The sequence below is a fragment of the Ornithodoros turicata genome, chromosome 4 (genome assembly GCF_037126465.1).
Source record: "Ornithodoros turicata isolate Travis chromosome 4, ASM3712646v1, whole genome shotgun sequence".
In the NCBI taxonomy this organism is placed as follows: domain Eukaryota; kingdom Metazoa; phylum Arthropoda; class Arachnida; order Ixodida; family Argasidae; genus Ornithodoros; species Ornithodoros turicata.
This window is the reverse complement of record NC_088204.1, coordinates 59,675,588-59,697,346: the sequence shown is the minus strand read 5'-3', so window position 1 is coordinate 59,697,346 and position 21,759 is coordinate 59,675,588. Positions and strand designations below refer to the sequence as shown.

Here is a 21,759-nt window from a genome sequence, read left to right as displayed (position 1 = left end):
TAGCAGTTCAAGGTCACATGTTTTTTTTTTTTCTGTGGATCCACAAGGAGAACCATACTAGTCTACAAATACACCCTTATTGCTGCCTTGTGAGCGGGCAGACACTTCGTCACGTGGTTTCTCCAAACCTATGGCGACTTCGCTTGGTCAAAATGTGGCAACACAGCCTAGCGCACGGAAATTGCTAGCTTGGCGCCCGAGGTAGGTCACGTGACAACAATTGTCACCCTGCCATAAGTGCCCAAAAGCTAGCAGTTCTAGTCGCTTGGATCCTGTGAGGGGCATCGCAGTCGCTGGTGTTCCGGTTCCGTCGTCTGCTAACTCATGTTAACTTCGACGTGCGGGCCAATGTGCGGCCTCGTGCTATGTGGCGACACCAGATATAGATGGGCAACACGCTGCAAGGCTGTGTCGAGGCCGGGCGAGAAAAATGCTAGCTGGCGAATTCCAGGCACTAGGTTGTGCCACCTGGTTGTGTCATGTTTTGACTAAAGCTGTGCGAACATTCGAAATTTCGAATATGAAACGAATATTTGATGTTATTCGCAACCTATTTTCAGTATTCGAAATATTCGAATATTTTTCGAATAGTACTGAAGCGAGGTATCGCTATCACCATTCTGCAAGTGGGCTTCACATCATTATATCCAAGAGTTAGGTGAAGCCCACTTCACGTTACCACCATTGTTGTTTTGGTGTGCGACTCCATTCTGCAAGTCGGCTTCACCTCGTTACTCTCGAGCGTTAGGTGAAGCCCACTTTACACTGTTTACAATATTCTGTCACTAAAGTCTACAAATTTTGTGAGCTCATGGTCAACACTATACTCTGGGCATTGCAGGTTCCAGTAAATGTACTCCCAACTTTCAGAGTTATGTTTAGTTACAGATGGAAATACCACGTGCAGTTTCTAAAGAAAGTACAGGAAATTCACAATGTATACATCAAAATGAGGAGATGCACACAAAGCAGGCTGCATGGACCATATTGACTAACTCTCAGTGCAGTTCATCCCACTAATTCAGCCTACCGTACACAACACAGAGGGACCCTTCTCATGATATGTAATGCTGGGTGAAAAAGCTCACAAGTTTGGACCAGAACACCATTGAATGAGCACAACACCTCAAAATATGTTGCCATGAGGTATTCAAAATTATTCGAATTAGGCCTTTTCTGATTATTTGGATTCGATTTGCCATCTGAAGAAATTATTCGGATTCGATTTGCAGTGTAAGTGAAATATTCGTAAACAATCCACAAAGGAAATTTTGCTATTTCCACAGCTCTAGTTTTGATCAAGACAATGCAGTTGCTCAGAATCTGGCAAAAGAAAGCTACCAGGAAATGGGCATTCGAATTTGCCATGACCTTCTTTGATGTGCAGAGAAAAACTGTTGTAGCATATTGAGAGGACCCTCTGATGTGCACTCGGCTCAAGGGACCTTGACAGGCGGACCTGTCTGTTTTTCAGTTTCAGGTGCCTTGCTCAAAGATGCTTTCCTCTTACAGATGGACAGGAAGTGCCAAACCATAGCAGAGATGGCACAGTAGACCAAAAGGTGACACGAAGCACACGGCAACGAAAAGGTACTTAGTGCAAATTTATTTAATTATTTGTTTATTTATTAATTATATATTATTTATTTATTTATTTATTATATATTATTTATTTATTTATTTATTTATTTATTATATATTATTTATTTATTTATTTGGATTTAAACTTCGGCCATTTTATTGAGCGCTTGTTTCGTTAAACAAATTTTTTTACAGGTTGGGGTGAGCCTAGCAATTATGCCCTGAGCGTATGGAAGCGGGTCAAGACCAAATTGGACGGGAGAGATCCTGATCCTGGGCACACTTTAAATGTCACTCAGCAGGTGAGGTTTGTTCTGCGAACGAAACTCTTCTCCAAGCAGCAATGCTCTCTATGTTTTACTCATTTGACTAGTTACGGTTTCAAATCAAATGCAAATTAAATTACTTTCGAAGTAAGTAGAACCGTGTTAATTCGGATATCTCGAAATATCAGTTGACTCGAAGGTATCTTGCGTCACAGGATGAACTCCAATATCTGCCCTGTGTTTTTCACCGCTGATCTTAAAGAATGTTCAGGACAGAATTAGGATATCTCAAAATTTAGTCAGCAGGGAAAAAAGAAGAAAAATCAGGCCTTTTCGCAGCTCACGTGCGAAGAAGTAACAGTGACAGCTGTATCATGCACGTGCAATAAGGGTGAGATCAGGCTCACAGTATTTTTTGTAAGTTTTTCACATACTATGATGTGAACTCCCGGCCAACAGATGGCAGTGTTGCACACGTGCGGGCACCACATCGGTGAGAAACCACAGCCCATCGCAAACGTCACAGTCGTGTCCAAACTTGTTCTCCAAAAGCTTCTCTGCAAAATCGGTGTCGGCCAGCGCAAACCCCGACGGACACGCGCGCGCTCGTTTCAAATGCGCACGTCTGGGACAGTTTACCTCTCTTGGCTTCGGCCTCGCGTTCCCTAACTTATGGGTCTTCTTGCCTTTGTCTTATCGCAGCCACTCTGCATTCCCTCGGTGCTGAGTCATATCGTGATGTGTGATGCATGCAAGCAATTGCTCGATCAGCTTGCGTGACGTTTCCACGATGTTCCGCCAGGATGTTCACGTGCGAGCGTATTCTCCATGGTGGGGCGCAAAGAACTCCGTGGCAGGGGTGACTGAAGCAAATCATTAACGCAGTTGAGGCCGGGTGAGAGCAGCACCCCCGCGTTGTCACCTTGTCGTCACACTGATGTTGCGCATACATGCAATCTGGAAATTTGAAACCTTGTGGATACCAGCGATTTATAATGCTGCTAAAGAAATAAATTATACTGCTCAAGTCAGTAAAAAGTGATTTGGTAAGTTGGGGAATGCACTGCCTGTGGAAACTATGGAAGCCGTGAAGTTACTGTTACCATTATGGGTGTGCGAATATTCGAGATCTCAAATTCGATTCGAATATCATTTACTCGAATTAATCGAGTTATCGAATTCGAATCGAATATCATTCACTCGAATTATTCGATTTTCCGAATACTTGACTGCTCCACGAGTATGAACGGCACCACCTCGAAAGTGGTCTTCACCTTTGCTTCTCAACTTGAGGTGAAGCCTGCTTTATGATACTGCCACTGGTGCAGGACCAACACAGGTAGACAGATTTTGTTTAGCAGTTTCTTTAGATAACGTTAGCCCAATTTTCTTTTGTTTCTGTAACTTCACCTGAGGAAGTGGCAGTGTCCCTTCCACGTGCACTTTAGCAGTGCCGGCGGGTAATTTTCATTAGATGTCTGGGAGGGTGCCTTTGAAAAGCTCGGACTCTTACATAATGCCTACAGCTCAAGTATAGAAAGGGGTGTCTTAAAGACGCCCCTTGCATTGAAAATTTCAGCGATGCAACTTGCCCAGAAAAGGCATACACACTCCAGCAAAGAAGCTAAAGCACACTCATGACAAAGCTGAGGCAGAACACCAATTTGTTTTGTTTCATAAGTCACCCATGGGTACTCAAAGAATTATAGCCTCATCTGTGCAACATGCCACTGCCTTGCATAAAATTCTGAAATGAACATAATTACCTGAGCAAGTGTAGACTAACCAGAAAAGCATGAAATGCTGTCATGTTAGATTAAGGAGTAGTGATTTCCCACTGAAGAACTGCATGTCTCTCTCTTTCTTTTGACAGTTAATGCCAGAAAAATTACAATAAAGCCATGGGCTACAACTTGCAGACTTTTAGTGCAAAAATTTGCACGAATACTTCATATTCGATTAAGTATTCAGCATTTTTTTCTCTCATTCGGTTCGACCTCAAATATTTGGATTCGCACAACCCTAGTTACCATTCTTCCAGTTCTACAGCTGAGCTGAGGTCCGGGTGTTGGGCAACGATGGCAGTCGTTGAGTGTTGCATGTTTGCCATTTGGTTCATTTGCTTTCGTTTTCCCCATAGTGCCATGTTAGTGAGTGTCAAGTGACGTTACATTTTACTATCGGTTCTTGTTAACACTCTGACAGCACAAATGCCTACTTTTTCTCTTACAAAAATGGTGCAGCGTAAGCAGTGTAAAACGTTGACACTGGAATTAAAATGAATGTCAAATGTGAACGCCAATCAGACATTTACCATGTCGTTTCTGTATGCGAAGTGATTTTGACTTTTCATGATTTTTTAATTTGTTTAGGTAGTCATTTTGTATACTTGCAGCTCCGTTTGGGAAACTTTTTTGCTGAAATGAATAAATTTTTGCAATGTACGATCGCTACATTGAAAATTTCATATTTTTGCTTTTTTTAATTTCCCTTCCCGTCTTTTACGTCCTCAAGTTAACTGAAGGGTTCACTGTGCTTCCTTTCCGATCAGGTGGACTCGGTAATCGGCGAAGCGACTCGCCTGGAGAACCTGGCTCTGCTGTATGAAGGGTGGACGCCCTGGGTGTGAGTGGCCCTCTTGAACCGCCTCCCCCGGGAGAGGGGGGCTTCTTCACTCGCAACTCCACCTGGTGGCAGTAACACAAAAAGCGGCGTGCCCCACAACGGGCCCCCAGAGGATGGTCTTCGCCAGACCAGTTGGCCCGGGGGGGAATGGGCCCCACCGTGGCGCCGTGACTTCCGGCTCTTCCGCGATACTCTGATTTTTCCCTCCCCCATTGCTCCCAAATTCACTCCCCCTATCATCCACCCAGTACACTTCCTCCTTTTGAGTTGTCACTAATGACTGGCGGGCATCGACCAGCTGTCCCGCGACCAACGAGGGAACTGTGCAGAGTACTTCCTGTTTTTTTTTTTTCTCCTCCTCCTCCTCCCCCTCGCTGCACCTTTCCCCCATTTGTTTGGTTTCTTTTCTCTCCTGAGTAGGTGTGACAGAATGCAGTGTCTCAATAAATGTTCCTATGTCACAGGCAGTATTCCTTGTACACCAAAATGTTGCGAATTTCCTATCTCTCTCTCAGACACGTCTAAACAAGACACCATTGTTTCGCGCTTATAACATTCTGTTATAGCGTAATGCATCAAACACTGTGTTACAAGCATTTTTGTATTGACCCAAGTGGCCTGTAGCAGTGGCTACTACAAAATTGGAATCTGTCACTTAATGAACAACTGATGAAAGAAGGAGGTCACTGAACAACTGAACAACTAATCTGCAATATCCTTCTAGTACGAGTTGAAAACATTGTCAACGTGCCTCTCTTGCACATCCAAATATGTTACAAATTTTAGTGACGGAATAAGTGTGCGAGCATCGCAGTATAACGTCTGTGAGGAGAGTGGGTGGCTCCGAGCTTCCCGAGTTCTGTTATGATAGAGGTGACAATGCTGGCAATCCTGTCTTCATCTGCTGACCCCTGCTGCCTTGAGCAGGTTTACCACTGCATGTCGCGATGACCGTAAACTAACTGTACACTGTCAAGAATTTGTCGCTGTAACTCATTGAGTGCACCTCCAATGAAGCAAACTAGGATACATAGTTGAACATGAGAATGCAAGCCAACTGGTGAGTGCTATGCAGACAATTTGAGACATTGTACATCCAGTGTGGAGAGAGAAGCTTCTGAAGACCACAGAAACCACAGTAAAGGCTGTTTATAGCCAAACCATGCATACTCACATTTCTTTTTCACGGGAGCTGGCAAGCCTGTGTTGAATTCAGTGTATGTATTTCTATGTTATATGCGGTCAACCTTCCACCCATGCCCCGTCTGCTTTTCCCCGCCACCCAAGGCTAAGACAACTAAGCCTGACGGCTTTCGTGGAACCAAAAAAAATTTGCAAAGTATAATTAGGGCCTAACTTTTTAGGGTTAAACCCGTATCCGCCCGATATTTACCCCCCGAACGAAATCTGTAAAATTCGGGTTTAACCCGAATTTACCCGAAAACATCCGGGTCGCGTGGCACACTCATAAGCGTGCATCAAAATAAAGTTTGATAACATTGCTAAATATTAGTTCCATGTTAAGACAAATTTTTATTAAACAAAAACAAACCAAAAAAATCACCCGAATTCCTGACGACAGAATATGCCGTAACGGGATTTAACCCGAATTTTCAAATGAAAAATATCACCCGATATTTACCCCCCGAATCTGGCCAAAAATAAAACCCGAAAAAGTCAGGCCCTAAGTATAATTTGTTCTCTACACTCCTTGGAATATGTGCTAGCCACTTTTCTGCCATTGCAGGAAAATTAGCTTTGCAGAAGCACTGTTTTCCAGCAGTGCTTCATGTAGCAATGGTGTAATGAGGATTATGATGGCAAAGTCTCTGTACTTTTCCTTAAATTGATTGTCACAGTACAGATACCGACAGTGCATCAGAGAGAAGGAAAATCTGTTGACAGTAAGTAGCACCAGGACAGTAGCGACTGACATGTTACAAGCAGAAGGCTGTTCTTTAATTAGTTTGTAGGATGTTACAATGTCACATCCACCAGAATGTTATTTCTGTATCTACAGAACTAACTGCTTCAGGCTTGGCAACTCTGAAGCAACCGTGCAAGTGTGTGACAAAAAGTTGAAATGACGTGTTTAGTTTTGAGGTTTTATCTAGAGTATGTGTTGCTTGAAGGACATTATTGCTTGGGTTTAGCAGACAGTGACATCATTGCTGAGGGTGCAGTGGCACCAATGTATCTGCGATAGTGACTAGATTTGACTAACCGCCTCCACGCCCAACATTGACGGAAACATTGCATTGCGCTAAACGGGCGAACTTTTTTTACGTTGAGCACAAAATGTGGTGGCTCCATAATGTTGACAGGTTGTCGTTCATGCCATATTATGTTGCTGAAAGCAGATGTCCCCAAAACATAGTTTTAATAAATCTTTTATAGTGGACAGTGCTCATATTTGTCAGGCTTACGAGTCTTCTTTCGTTTTGTGAGTGTCACGTCCTTTAAATAGATACGGCAGACCCTACTGTGATGTTGGGAATAAGCAGTTTTTGCTGCATTTTCCTCCCATTGGGAATTCGTATAGCTTGAAGAGGTCTCATGCGCTTTCTACACTTTTGGTTACAGTAAAATTTTATTGTATCAAAGAAATATAATTAGCTGAAGGAAACATTACCACCGACTATGCTGTCTGCTGAAAACGGCAAACTGCTTCCAGTACCAGTGCTGGTGCCTTTTTCTTGAACTGCAATAATTCTATTGAAGTTTTCCCTGGGTTTGCAGGCAGGCTTTCCATACTAATATCGGCACAGTTTCCCCTGAAGTCTGCCTAGGACGCATACCAACCCTCCTTGCTGTCCTCTCTCCATCTGTCCATGTGTACATGCCGCTCACAGCCACAGTCGCTTCGTGGAGCTAACACGGAATAGGCAATATAACAAAAACAAAAGTCTATCGTGCAATCTTCAAAGTACCACTCATCATGTCAGATAGATAGCCAGTGTCCCCTTGAGTGTTGATAAGTTTTCTAATCGTAATCCTAACGTGAAATCTATATGGCTTCTACGATAATTTCAAAAGACCCGCCGTTTCTTTTCCGAGCAAAATTGTAGTGACGTCACCAAGTACAGAACATATTGAAAATATATTTGACGTAAAAACTTTTCTCCTATCTAAATTACGCGTTCCACACATTAATTATACTGATATACATACATTTTTGCCGCGACGCTGCAGTGAGCAGGAAGAATATTTGCTGTACGAATGCGGCTGGCTGCCCCCTACAAATACCATTTCTGTTGCTGTGTGGACGGTCGTTGCAGTCGTTGTCGCTGTCTGTGGCGTTTCACGAACGAATAGTTCACTCATACAAACGTCACTGGAATTGTCTATATTATTTACAAGCATCGTCTTCGGGATCCAAGGGGTCTAAAATCACCGCAGGAAGCAGAGTTAGTCCGCAAATAGTGCGTGTGCCTCTGAGTACAGCTGGGAGGTGGGAACGTTTGGAAACTCGCCGTCACCTTTCTGCTTCGATCCGTTGCTCCAGGTATCATATTTTACTGATTATTTTCTTCCTGTGCCAGCTTTCTACGAATTATTCATGCGAGACTGTAGCTTGCCTGATTCCGTGTCCGGGTGCGGACGGTTTGCAAGCAGTTGTGTTTGAAATTCGACTATATCGTGAGTATGAATGAAGCCTACTTGGGCGATGTGCCCAAATTTGTTATGTTTTGAACGCTCCGTGGTTTGGCAGTCGCTCCAACTGCAGTGCCTCTTACAATTGAATCGGCAAGAGCTGAAATCGCGATGCTGCCGCACACGTTGACTGTTTGTGGTTTCTGGTTGTGTGTGCGTCGCTCGTAGCGGAAGTGATGTTTACAACATGTTCGGAGGTAAACATGTCACAGGTGCATGCTGCGGAAAGGGAAAGTCTGACTGTCTGGCCTACTTTGGATGGCCCTTCTCCAACTAACGGAGCATTAAAGTCATTGTTTTTGAACGTGAGAGTTATGTATGAACGGTATTGTCCGTTTCATCGTGGGGCGACCTTGACTTGTCTGACAACTATGTCATCGAGCTTTCGTTTTGCAATGGGGGAATCGCATGGGAAAACTTACGGTGGTAGGTGTGGAAAGTGCGAGCTTTGTCAGCTAGAACATGATGTAGCAGCTACTTTGTAGTGTATTGAAGAAGAAGAAAGCTAACATGCTGTTTCTTCTATGCCTATATGTCCTGTCTCCAGCAAGCCTTTGCAGATGTCACTTGCATGCAGCTTGGGATCAGTGTCGTGGCAACGTTTTGCAATCCCCTGTTGTGAATGCAGGTTCACTTATTGGTGTATTCATGTAGGCTGGACAAATGTGGAGGTGTCACTAATACAAAATATCCGTTTGAATATTTATTCATGCGTGAATGAATGCAAGTGTGCAATATTTTGCACGTTGGTAGCTAAATAAGCCATGCAGCTAACCCAATGGCATGTTGCAATAGCACCTCTTCAGGTTACCTCTGCCATTTCCATGAAGACTTGGAGCAGGCCCGCCTGTTTTTTTTTTTTTTTTTCTGTCTATTCAACATTCTTCATTATATTTGATGTCGTATTAGATGTCAGAAGAATAGTTTTGCTCACAGGCTAACACCCTGTCAGTCACTCTGGAAAGTAAAATGTATGGAAGTGTGCTGTGTATTGCAATATGACACACATTTACGTTTGCCGGGTGCCGTTTGTTTCTATAATTCCAGTACAATGTCGCACAACACATTATGGTGGTGAGCATCCAAGAAACTGAGTGATCGCCACAGACAGGGGACATCATGGACGGTGACCAGACACCTGCCTTCAGTGGGGCAGAGGAGGAGGCCTCTTTCTACAAGGACTTAGCCGAAAAATATAGACTAAAGTGAGTGACTTTTCTGCCCGATACCTGAGCTTGAAGCACGGCATTGTGCAGCATATTGTTCGAAATGTTGCATTTGTAATTCCTGCAGGTCACACTTGCGTTCGGGAAGTTATACTGGTAGTTCAGTGTAACGAAAATATATAATATATTATATTATAAATATATTATATTGTAAACACTCTGTTTGAGATTATTTTGTGCCCATCTGTTAGCATTCGTACATTATAACAACAATTACTGCTGTCAGAAATTCCTAGCTTTCAGATTTGTTTCCGTAAATTACGAAAAATTAAAAGTATATCTTTTTTTACGCATTGTCCATGGCCTATTTTGCCTTTTTTTTTTTTTCAGCTGTAGGGACATTGGTGATGCTTTGAAGTAAATTTTGGCACGTTTACTGCACTCCGAGAAAACTTAAGACCTGCTGGCACAAAAGTGTACGGTAATTTCATGCGTATAATCCGCACCGCAGACAAGCCGCAGGACGCGTTTGTAGGAACGTTTTGAAAATTTTCGGCCAGGTAAGCCGCGGGCAATACGAGACGACTAAGTTGTGCGACAAAGGAGACCATAGAGAAGGCCATAAACCCTGTGGTCCATAGTGTACAACAAAGGAGGTCAGCTCTAGAGTTCTACCAAGATGGGATTGTGCCCGTGTTGTGCGTTTTTCATGGATTAATGGGTCAGTGGTCTTCCAGAAAACGTGAATCACTCTCACCACTTTCGTTAAAGCTGCTTGGGGGAATGCACCAGGAAGATCAATTTACTCGAATGTGGACCCGTCCCTGTTACACACTGTTCATGCATCGGCAGGGCAGTGCTGTTCCAGAGACACTGTTGGCCCTTTTGTTAAAAATGGCATATGGGGAAAATACCAGGAAAAAATAGTAATTAGATAAGCCGCAGAGCGCCCCTGAGAAAAAAAAAATAGTGCACAAGCCGTGGCTAATACACGTGAAATTACGGTACTCGTATCTCAGTCAGCGCAGAATGTAGTCAACACATTGAAAGTGGGGCACAAGAGAAGATGTCGGATGCCGTGTAGAAAGGAAGGCCAATTCACACGTTGTATTAGCGATAATATTTTACGAGTTTGCTTTAGACACATGCAAATGTGTTCCAAGTACTATGTTGTCCCCGACAGATGTTTTGGCAACGTCATCAGTGTACAAGCAACAGCTTGAAGTATGCGGGCACACTACATTGTGACCCTGAGGCTATATGCGCCGGCCTAGGTCAATCGCAGACGTCTTAAGATTTGTGGACAGTTTGCCTGTCCAAGTGCAAAAGTGCAACAGCAGAAGTGGATGTTTTGAATTGCAGTGGTAAAAACAGGCTAAATAGGTATCATAAAGTTTCTACTGCAGCAAAACTTCGCATGCAGTAGGCTTAAGAAGCAGTACCGTAATTTCACGCGTATTAGCTGCGGCTTCTGCGTGATTTTTTAGTTCTTTTTTTCTTTCTTGGGCTTATCTGATGACTATTTTCCCCCGGCTTCTTATTTTTCACTCTGCGGCTTATCTACGAGTGTGGCTTATCTGCCCGAAAATTTTCAAAACGTTCCTAAAAACGGGTCCTGTGGCTTATACGCGTAAAATTACGGTACAGTGGAGCCCACCTGTAACGATTTTGATGGGGACACGAAATTTGATAATTATATCAGGCTTATCATTATGTACCAGCTTTCGCGAAATCGCTGGTTGGGATCACATCAACGAGGTAGAGCAGTACAAGTAGAACGCTGCTGAACATGCTTGTTTCTTGAGAACGCGAAAGCATTTTACCTAGCTGTAAATTGACATAGCTTTGTGTCAAAAGCTTTTCCGAAGGACAACATAACCGCCGACACCATATGAGGCTCCGCACTTTTTGAGATAGACGATTTCGTCCATTGCTCGTCGTTCAGTGCCATAGTCGTCATCATTCCTGCTGTCGGAACTGCATTGTTCATTAGAACACACCTTGTCCACAGGTAATTTGTTGATGCATGTTGATGCATAGCAGACACGCAACTGTCTGCCAGCTCATTTTGAAGGCAAGGTACTTCGCAACAAAGTTTTGCACCAGCACAAAATCTGTCAAGCACATGCACATTCGAGTCGAGGCATGTGCTTTTGCTCATCAAAATGCATCCGAAAACCGCGGATGCCACCACAGTAGGCCAGAAGAAAACTTGAGAGTGAGAGAACAGTGTGGAAAGGGAGGAACCTACTGTACTTCTTGCAGCCCCTTCGAAGTCGCGTGCCTTGCAACACGCCTTACTCAGCACATATCTTGATGGCATACGTGAGATAATGCCACACATGTTGCGCATTTATTTTTGTGCTCCCCACCACCATTATCAGTATGTGACAGGGGAATTGCACCTGTGCCCTGCTTTAGTTTCTCAGAGGAAGTTGCAATCACATAGGGCTGTTTTTAAAACATTATGTGCCACATTTTTAGTGGTGTACTGCGAATGCTTCGTTGCCCCATTCTGGTAGGCGTGCCTGCCTTCATTATTCGAAAGTGCCTTGTTTGTTGTGCATCAGTCTGTTTTTTATCATAGTTGTGTGATGACATTTTGTGTTTTACTTAAAAGTACATGTTGCACCCATGCAGAGTTACGAATTTTGGGTTGGAACCTTGCCATGCGATGTGTGTGGAAGATGAACTTAAATGCACTATTTTGACCTATTCAGGCTGGAAGAAACTCAGGTCGAACTGGAGGAGTTCCAGGCCAGTAGCCGCGACCTTGAAGCAGAGTTGGAAGCACAGCTGGAACAGTACGAGAAGAGCAATGCTGAATTGCGTTCGGTGGCAGCAAAGCTTCAGCAAGAGAATGAGTCGTTGCAGGTGCGGACCACGTCAGTGCTAACCACTGCCATGCTCATTGGCAGGAAGCCCAGCAGTGTGCTTCTCAGAACTTGTAATGTGACCAGAGGTCTCTGCTCGCTCGTGCTCGCTCACCTCATGCCCAGCTCTTGCTCACTGATGCTCTCTCACTCCCCGTTCAGCTCTCTGTTTGCTCACACATATTCACTCGCCCCAGACTTCGCTCAAACCTCCCCTCCCTAACTCTCTGTTTGCACACTGATCAGTCACTTCCTGCTTAACTGTCCTTTCGCGCGCTCATGTGCAGCTCTCTCACCACACTGAGCGTGGGTGAGCACGCTCACGAGCGAGTTTTGCCGAGTTTCCAGTGTGACAGGCAATGTGAACCAGCTTCCAGTCGAGCTTCTGTGTTTTCCCTGGTGGAATACCGCAGAGCAGACCAACTGGTGTGTGGTGAAAGTTTGTAAGGACTTGAACACTCCATAAAAGTAGTAATTTTTGTCAGGGCCTTTCTTTTACGAGCTTTGCAATCGTAAGTTATAATGATGTTAAGGTCCTGGAATATTGGCAATGTCCAAAGAAGTGCATTGTCTTTGCAAGGATCTGGGTTTAAGAAGTCAGTGGCTCATTTGTTGCCATTTATTGTAGTATTTTTTTAAACTACTTACACAGTGCCTTTGCAACCTGAGCCCAAAACAACAAATTTGCGGGACAGAGAAGTAACTCCCATTTTATTTTCGCATTAAGGCATCCCATAGCAGCAAGATCTCTGGTTGTGTTGTGCAAATTTTAAACGCATGCTTCGTGTGCTGCATTATATTCTGGCATGCAGGTTTCCAGCTGTCACCAAAACACAAAAAATAAAACTGGATTGAGAAACAAATAATCCTGGAAATAACTAAGAGGAACACCTAAGAAAAAGATATAAACAGAGTTCAGGGTTCAGGGTACACGAATTTCGAAATAAAGTAATACAGGGAGTGGGAGGTAGTATAACTGTTGGAAATTATGCACAATACCGTTTGTTCATCACCGCTTTCTTCACCGCTTTCTTCACCGCTATCTGGCCATGGCTCATTGTGCTCCGTTCCGTTCAAAGTGTTGGACAAACCATACTTTTTAAAAGCATGCACGACAATGTCATGAGGCACATTCCACAAAGCATCGAAAATCCAGTGCGCAGGTGCAATTCTTGATCTCTCCCTGTTGCTTCCGCCATCTTCTAACATTTGCTTCCAATACTTAAAACCACCTTCCCGCCGCTAAATTGTGTCCACATTTAGTGGCAGAAGCGATAAATTTGCGCTCAAACGCAGCAGTGACGATGCCATGATAGTCCGTTCCCATTTTGCATTGCTTCATTTGTTTCGCATTGACTGGTGCTGACAACCGCAACACGTCGTATCGGCTGTGCCACGCTATTGGCCCTATCCCTTTCCCCACTCCCACCTCTCCCCTGATCTCATTGTGGCGCGGATGTTCAAATCTAAGACGACCACAAACTTTGACACGCAGGATTTTGGGGAAAAAAAACGTCTTGTTCGAGAAAATACAGTAAGCAGTGACGTAACAACACGTATAACATCAACAAGAATTCGTTGTGGTGTACCGCAGTAGTATTGCTGGTCTTGCCCAAACATTTCATTGGCGTGTACATGCACGATAGAAAATGACGTAAAAGCATCGTGCAGGAACGGATCTCACGGGTACAGCTCGAAAGCCAGCGGCAAGTTTCTGACCTGCAGGCACAGTTGGCAGACGTCACTGCCTCCAGAGAAAAAATGTGCAACTACATCCGTGAGTTGGAGCAGTCTAATGACGACCTTGAGAGGGCCAAAAGGTAAGCCTCGATGTAATCCTCCTCTGTACTGGCACTCTCGCCCACTTATGTGCGATTAGTTATTGCTGTCTAACTTCTCTTATTGTATTTCAATGGCATGTTTACCATTTTGGCCACTGCCAGCTCAACAATTTTAGATTTTCAAATACTACTTGTACCGTAATGAGGGTGCATAACTAAGTGCAGATTGTAAGATACTTTTGTGTGCCTACTGTAGAATGCACATTATATAACTCGAATCGACATACACAAAGTGTGTACAAAAGCAAAGAAAAGCATGTTTCATATTTCATTATTATCAAGCTTTAAATTTGTCGTGACTCTAGAAGGAAGCATACTGCAAACATATTTTTATTCGCGATGTATTAATTTTCGTTAATTGCATTTGGGAAGTTATTCGCGAGTATTTAATTTCGCGATTCCAGTTCTGTTTCCTTCCGCGGGATCAATGTCAAGCTGTGTTTGCGATTACAATTTTTCGCGATTTTTTAGCAGTCGCGAAATTCACGAAAATTAATACATCGCTAATTATAATTAGGGCCTGACTTTTTAGGGTTAAACCCGTATCCGCCCGATATTTACCCCCCGAACGAAATCTGTAAAATTCAGGTTTAACCCGAATCTACCCGAAAACATCCGGGTCGCGTGGCACACTCATAAGCGTGCATTAAAATAAAGTTGGACAACATTGCTAAACATTAGTTCCATGTTAAGACAAATTTTTATTAAACAAAAAAAAAATCACCCGAATACACCCGAATTCCTGACGACAGAATATGCCGTAACGGGATTTAACCCGAATGCACCCGAATTTTCAAATGAAAAATATCACCCAATATTTACCCCCCGAATTTGGCCAAAAATAAAACCCGAAAAAGTCAGGCCCTAATTATAATACGTTTGCAGTATACTGAAACGCTTTGTGTCTGTGGCCAAAGTGAACCATTACATTAAGTATGAGCTGGTACCATATCACCACATTAACGAGAAGTTGAGCTGGTGTGAGTATCAATTTATTTGCAGTGTGTGTATTCAGTAGGCAAGATGAACAAATCTGTGCATTTAATTTGCAAACTGGCCTTCAACTGTTGATGACTCGTTGTAGTTATTCGATCTCTCCATAAAGTGCACACCTGTGCGCCAGTCTTGAACTTTCATGTAGCAAGCATTGTGGTTATCTTTTAAGTTGGGATGCTCCTATCATCGCAGCACACAAAAGTAGTTTCGGTGGGCCAGGATTTCAAACAAACGTTGTGATTGGCCCTCCGTCGAGAGCTTGTGGCAAATCGTGGGGGAAGTGATGCGCTCAACAGTTGCTACGGAACTCTGCACATAGTACGAAGTTTTTTGTTTTTAATTCCGTGTTAGCGCATCGCAAAGCAACAGCGGCTATGAGAGGCATACAGATGTGGACAGATGGAGAGAGGACATCAGGAAGGAGTGGGGGACGGGGGAGGTTATTGTGCGTCCTGGGCCGACTTCAGGGGGAACTGTGCCGACCTCCGTCTGGAACGTCTTCGGAAAACCCAGGGAAAAACCTCAGACAGCACAACCAGTGACAGGATTCGAACGCGTGTCACCTCCCAGTCTCGGCGTGGAAAGCGATCATCTTAAGCACTATGCCACGGGAGCTGGTGATAGTACGAAGTGTGCTATTATTCCAAACTGGCCAAATAATGTGGGAGATTATTAGACACGTCGTCATTGTGGTCTGATTAATTTGATTAATCTCGTTTGGTCGCTAATCTGCAGACCATAATAGACGAGTTCAGGAAATCCCAGTGCTCTTTGCGCACGCATTGCATCCTGGGCGCTTGCTGAGTGGGGGAACGAAGAATAATCCTTCACATTTCGCTTTCGCTGTCCTTGACACATCGTGGACGATGGGACCGGCAGGGGAGAAATCGGAACAGTTTGGAGGTCACCCGTTTCTTTCAGATTAGTAAACCCCCACAGTTCAAAGCGACGCTAAGCACTCCGGGATTTTTTGAACTGGTCTATTGAAAGCATGTGGCCACGTTGGTGCGTGAGGGACATGTGGTTCGCTGGTGTACTCGATTAATGTACATACTGCTTTTGTACTGCGACTGTTCAAATTCAAAACAGATGACATCGCAGTAACAATAATATGTTGATTTGCGAAGCAACCGTGTTCTTTTTCTCAATAGTGCCTGCCTGCTACATCACATGATGCATTTAGTATTTTTTTTTTTTTTTTTTCTTTCACAAAGGTATAACGTAACATGACTCTTCTCTTCTTTAGGGCAACAGTAGCATCCCTTGAAGAGTTTGAATCCAAGCTGAACTCTGTAAGTTGAACTGAGCTCAGACCAAGCCCCTTTTAGAACAGGTTTTGGCATAAACCGTGGTAGCTATCCATAATGTGACGTGTTCTCCCTGTCAATTTCAGGCGATCGAAAGAAATGCATTTCTCGAAAGCGAATTGGACGAAAAGGAGGAGATGGGCTTCATGGTGCAAAGGCTAAAAGACGAAGCACGAGGTTTGTATGCACATGGAAGTAGCTGCCTTTTACCTGTCATGTGGTGTCTCGTGTTTGTGTTTATTTCTCTTATTTCAATCAACCTGTACAGTTTGTTGAGCTGCACTTGACGGGAGTGTGGGAAAAGTACGTGCAGAGCACAGCTTCACAAAAAATGCTAATGTACACCCACCTACCTAATAAAGGTGCATATTTTATGATAACTATAGCTATGGGTAAGGCCCTCGGTATTCCGCGATTCCGCAATGGGCCCCCCTTGCCTCCGTTGATAGTGCACATTGTGACTGACACTTCAGAAATTTGTCTAAAGTTTTTGCTGTGAAATTTGGTATACAGTAAAATCTCGTTAATTCGCATTTCAAGGCGCCACAAAAAAAATCCGAATTATCGGGGTTTCCGAAATAATGAATTTATGCAAAAAAAACGATTATCTTATTTTTTTTTTACATGCGCTGCACTCACACAGGCTTATTTCTGGAAACAACTGGTCACTAATTGGGTGTTCCCCAGATGCTTGCGTGCGAATAACGAGTTTCCGGACGCCCGCAAGCAGTTCCTCAGCACAGGCACCAACGGGGCCGCCGTAGAAGTCCTCGAGGGTGGCTAGTGCCCCAGCGGCATCCTTCACGGACGGGGGTGGCGGCTGTGGCACCTCCTCACAGTCGCTTCCGCTGTCGGATTCACAGTCTTTTATGCCCAACACGTGATTGATAATGTCTTCGTCTGTCAACTGGCCGGTGCCAGCAACGCTGTCGTCAAGAGAAACGTAGTCCGCGAATAGCACTGTGCTGGAAAGAACGTGGTTCGAAAACGCCATCGTCTTGTGCACTGGCCTCAAAAGTTTCTTCTGCAGCATCCAGTTGGTCCTCATATTGCACAAATCCGCTATGTTTGAAGCAGTTAAACACCACTCTTTGCGTGAGCGATCATGGCCATGTGCAGTCCCAATGCCATGGGGAGCAGCGAGGAAGGGCAGCGTGCGGCGCGCATGCAATAAGAGGGGGGGAGAGAGAAGGAGATCGTGTGATGACCTCTGTCGATGGGAGCTTGCGCCGCTCATTTTCTCGTTTGCGACAGCCGATTTTCCGGCCGGGATCTCAATGGGAGTTTAATGCGCCGCTCTTTTTCGCGTTTGTGACAGCTGATTGTCCGGCCCAAAATCCGAATTATGCGGAGCCCGCTGAATTTTTTGACGAATAAATGAGAGTTTCCTACCGTAGAATACATGGTAGCTTTGATAGGACCAATTGGAGGAGCCGAATTATCCGAAATTCCGAATTAACGGGGGCCGAACTAACGAGATTTTACTGTAGTACGAAATTAATATAAATCTTAATTTAATTCAATTAAAAGTGTCCAAAGTCAGCTCTATGCCCACAACCTCGCTGACCTCTTCAATGGTGAGAGCCCCATAAATTTGTGCATAAGTTTCTGGTTCCGGAATTTGAATGCGCTATTTAAGCATTGACTTCACTTCCACCTGCTGAACTCTTGAAGCGCTTCGTGCACGAGGCTACTTGCCCCATAATGTTTCCCCCACAGCAGAATGCCTTCCAGGAGTGTACTAATGCAATGCCATCTAGATACATATGGCCTTCATAATGACTCCAATCCCACCGGCTCTCCAGCAGATCGACCTCGGCGCACATCATAACAAACCCATATGGGAAACATAAAAGGCCAACACTGGTCTTGGAACAGGACCGACAGTTCAGCGATGTGTCCCCACTAGAGTCGCTGCATAAGCTTTGCTTCAGAGTAGGGGCACAGAGTTCAAAGAGCGAGCAGGAGTGCCATCTTGTTTGTGCACCACACCAGTTCCATCACCGGTTCAGGATTAGACACGGCTAACATAATGCTCCCCGTGGGATAGGGAAGCGTTTGTGACTCTTGCGCGATAATCCATGTCCTGAGGATGCGTCCGCATCGTGAGGATGTCAAGGCGGCCGCAACAAGAATTCAGCTGTCGAGGTACATACCTTGGTGAGCTGCTTGCAACAGAAACCAACATTTCGGATCACACTAGATAGATGGCGTCACGACGCTAGTGGAAGCAAGATGGCGCTCCTGTTCGCCATTGGAACTCTGTATCACTACTCTGAAAAGCTTATTTTGTGACCCTAGTCCTCGCTCCTATCGTTCCCATCTAGCACCATCTATTGAACACGGAGATGACCTTCTCCGGTGCACCCAAGGTCATTGGCACCGCAGCGCATCCGCGTGTCCAGTTGTAAAAACGTTGCATTGCCACAGATAATTTGAAACTGAGGCTTTCTGTGGCTTCCAGTTGCTTCCCATGCTGGTGATGGTAGCTCGTCTCCATTGCTGTGGCCACAGAAAGCATGGTCGTAGTTGGTTCTTAATTGTTACATCATAAGAGATCATGGGTGTGTCTGAATAGTGATGCATCTCACATGCCATCACAGTGTGCGTCACATGTGCACATTCGAGCACCCTGAGCACCGCTATGTGCACCATCGACTGATGTTCGTCTGCAGCGTATATTTAATGAAGAGACTCCAGAGGGCGCATAGCATGAGGTGCACTAGTGGACACCGCTGAAATTATGGCGTTTTTATTGTTAATTTGATTGTTTAATTAATTGTCTAAATGTTTTAATGAATTGTTTTGTTATTTCTTTTTGTTTATATTTTGTTAATTTAACCGTTAGTTGTTTTAAGTGCTAATGCGTGTCTAACTTGATACACTAAACTTACAAGTGCAACTCTTCCGCGCTGTTTCACCTGCTTGGTGTGCCGCCATTGTTCAAATAGAACAGCCGCCACAAACTATTGTCTGCTACATTTTTTTCGTGGAGCGCACCCTCCCCGAAACTCAGTGCAAACGCGAAGAGCACTCGCTGAAGTCTGCATCTCAGAAGACTTCCCAACGTGCACCTTCTATGTCACACACGTGCACCTGTGGAGAATTCGAACACTTCTGGAGTGCGGTATGCGGTGACTCTTCGGATGCACTCCGGGCTTTGTTTCTAGGTGGTGTTCGCTAATGTGTCAACACTTATTGTCTTCACTGACTAAGCTTAGCCTTTTTCCTTTCACTGTGGCCAGACCTTCGACAGGAACTACAAATCCAACAGCAGCATCCACCTACGCAGCCCTTTATGGAAAAGAGTAGCAACCTGGCTCGCAAGCTGGCTAAAGTGGCTCCCACAGAGCAGACGCCCAATGCTGTGGATTCCAATCGGCTCGCTGTTGAGAATGGCATGCCTCACAAAGGTTGGTATCATTTCAGAGCTGTTGGAATCCAGTGGTGGCACCCTTTGCTACATCTGTAAAGCCTCCCTTTAGCAAAGAAGCCTACTGTAGAAGTAGCAAATGTTGGTGCTGGTGTTAGGATTTCTTTTCTGTCACCTTCATAATTCTATTGTATTATGCGAGACAGCCTCGATTGTGTACCAGAGCTACAAGTCAAGCCAAAGGCATGCAACGAGACAACTTCCGGACATAAGTTGGCACTCAACCCCCACCATAATTAATCGTTACGTTGAGAATGATGTTTGCATCATGGTCACTTAGGGTAGAACCTGAAAAAACCGGAGCACTAACTTTGCAAAGTGCATATTCAGCCACCAGTACGGGCACTGCAGAACACTAATCACTGCACACTGACTATGACTATTTTGTGTCGTGTGTTCATCTGAAATGCGAAAAGCGCTCTTTTTTTTTTTTTTTTTTTTTTTTTTCAACCTGAAAATTTGTTTGTCCACACGATATCGCCCAACTTTACCCCGTTTATGGGTTCTCAAAATTAAACAAAATTTTTAACCCCAAATATATTTAACAAAGTCTGAAAACACATGGCCCTAGCTATGATTAGACTCTTGTGTTTTTGGATGTTTTATCTTCTGAAGATTGGGGCACAAAAATCATGTTTCAGGAACTGTAAGATTGAGAGATATCAAGTGAAGCAGACTTTTGTGTGGAAAGCTAACAAAAAGAGTGCCTTACATTTTAGATAAATGCGAAATGCCTAGTGGCTGTGCTTAATGCACTGTGCATAGTGTGTGTTTTACTATAGTGTGTATTAGCTATGATGTGTTGTGACGTTGAATTATGGGCTATAGTGTGTTGTGATCTGTGATGGGTTACGATACTGCTGCAGAGTGATAGTCTTTGAATGCAGTGATGGCCAGTAGTTAACTACATGTAGTTAAAGTACTAGTTAAACTACCTGATTGTAGTTAAAAAGTAGTTATCAACTACTTGCAGATATGTAGTGGCAACTACTAGTTAAACTACTATTTTGAGTAGTTAACTACAGTAGTTGCCACTACATATCTGCAAGTAGTTGAGTAGTTAGGTTACTGCAGGCGCCAACTACTTCCGATTTTGCCGCAAGTTTTGCAGCACGACTGTGCTTCCGACTTTTACCTTGAGCTACTTGTTTGATGAGAAAGGAGGTGCAGAGCAATATTGTGCCGTGCATGTGTGCTAAATCTTCACTTTTATCACTGCTTCTGATTCCTATTTCGGTGTCCAAGAACACTATAGAATGGTGTTGATGGACAACGTTAAGTAGTTATAGATGTAGTTAAAATACATTGCAGTAGTTAAAGAAGTAGTTCTAACTACCTCCCCTGAAAAGTAGTTGAACTACTAGTTAAACTACCCCATCACGAAGTAGTTAGTAGTTATAGTTGAACTACTGTTGAAGTAGTTAATGGCCATCACTGTTTGAATGAGACCCACCATGCAGACCTATGCTCCTGGTATGCTTCTTTCATTTCGTAATTTCTGCTGGTTACCGCCCTGCTCAGGCTTCGTTCACGTGGGTCAACTTCTTCCACAAATGATGGCCGAAACCACTGACCACGGCCAACTCAAGTTGCTCCGAATCTGTCACCAATCGAAACCTCCAGAAAGTTGGTGTTCTAGCCAATCACAGTGAGGAGCACTGGCACGTGACCTATGTGTGACGTCTTTCCGGAATGCTTCTCCTGGAGCGAGTCTATTCTCCGTGCTGATGAAATTTCAGACGTTCTGTATTTCCTGTAAATTATTTATGAATTGCGAACAGTTCGGTAAAGAACAAAGCTTGTACATGTTTATTTTGCGGAAAAATCCAAGCAAATATCCATAGGATCGTTTATTTATTAACGAAATGGTATAGCCCTATCATCAAATGAGCAGTGTCTCTTAAGTTTGTCATAAGGTGGTGGTTGGAGTTGGTGGAGAAAGTTGGCCCGTGTAACAGGGGGGACAGCCTTGGTAGCCTAACTACACTTCCCAGTACCTAATTCTGATAAGTTTTTT

The 21,759-nt window shown here is 44.1% G+C and overlaps 2 protein-coding genes across 8 annotated transcripts in view; both read left to right on the top strand.

The window, feature by feature from the left end:
• LOC135391622 (serine/threonine-protein kinase SMG1-like) overlaps window positions 1–6,878 on the top strand; it is an 87,577-nt gene extending 80,699 nt beyond the window's left edge. For all 4 annotated transcript variants that reach the window (XM_064621944.1, XM_064621947.1, XM_064621946.1 and 1 more), the window contains 3 exons: window positions 1,513–1,590; window positions 1,777–1,883; window positions 4,399–6,878. In XM_064621944.1, coding sequence (XP_064478014.1) covers window positions 1,513–1,590; window positions 1,777–1,883; window positions 4,399–4,476 — 263 coding nt within the window. In that variant the 3' untranslated portion in view covers window positions 4,477–6,878. The remainder of the gene's footprint in view (window positions 1–1,512; window positions 1,591–1,776; window positions 1,884–4,398) is intronic.
• Window positions 6,879–7,705: 827 nt separating this feature from the next.
• LOC135391620 (nuclear distribution protein nudE homolog 1-like) overlaps window positions 7,706–21,759 on the top strand; it is a 28,771-nt gene continuing 14,717 nt past the window's right edge. For all 4 annotated transcript variants that reach the window (XM_064621939.1, XM_064621940.1, XM_064621941.1 and 1 more), the window contains exons 1-7: window positions 7,706–7,977; window positions 9,174–9,331; window positions 12,013–12,166; window positions 13,837–13,985; window positions 16,249–16,294; window positions 16,396–16,486; window positions 19,555–19,722. In XM_064621939.1, the coding sequence (XP_064478009.1) occupies window positions 9,246–9,331; window positions 12,013–12,166; window positions 13,837–13,985; window positions 16,249–16,294; window positions 16,396–16,486; window positions 19,555–19,722 (694 nt within the window). In that variant the 5' untranslated portion in view covers window positions 7,706–7,977; window positions 9,174–9,245. The remainder of the gene's footprint in view (window positions 7,978–9,173; window positions 9,332–12,012; window positions 12,167–13,836; window positions 13,986–16,248; window positions 16,295–16,395; window positions 16,487–19,554; window positions 19,723–21,759) is intronic.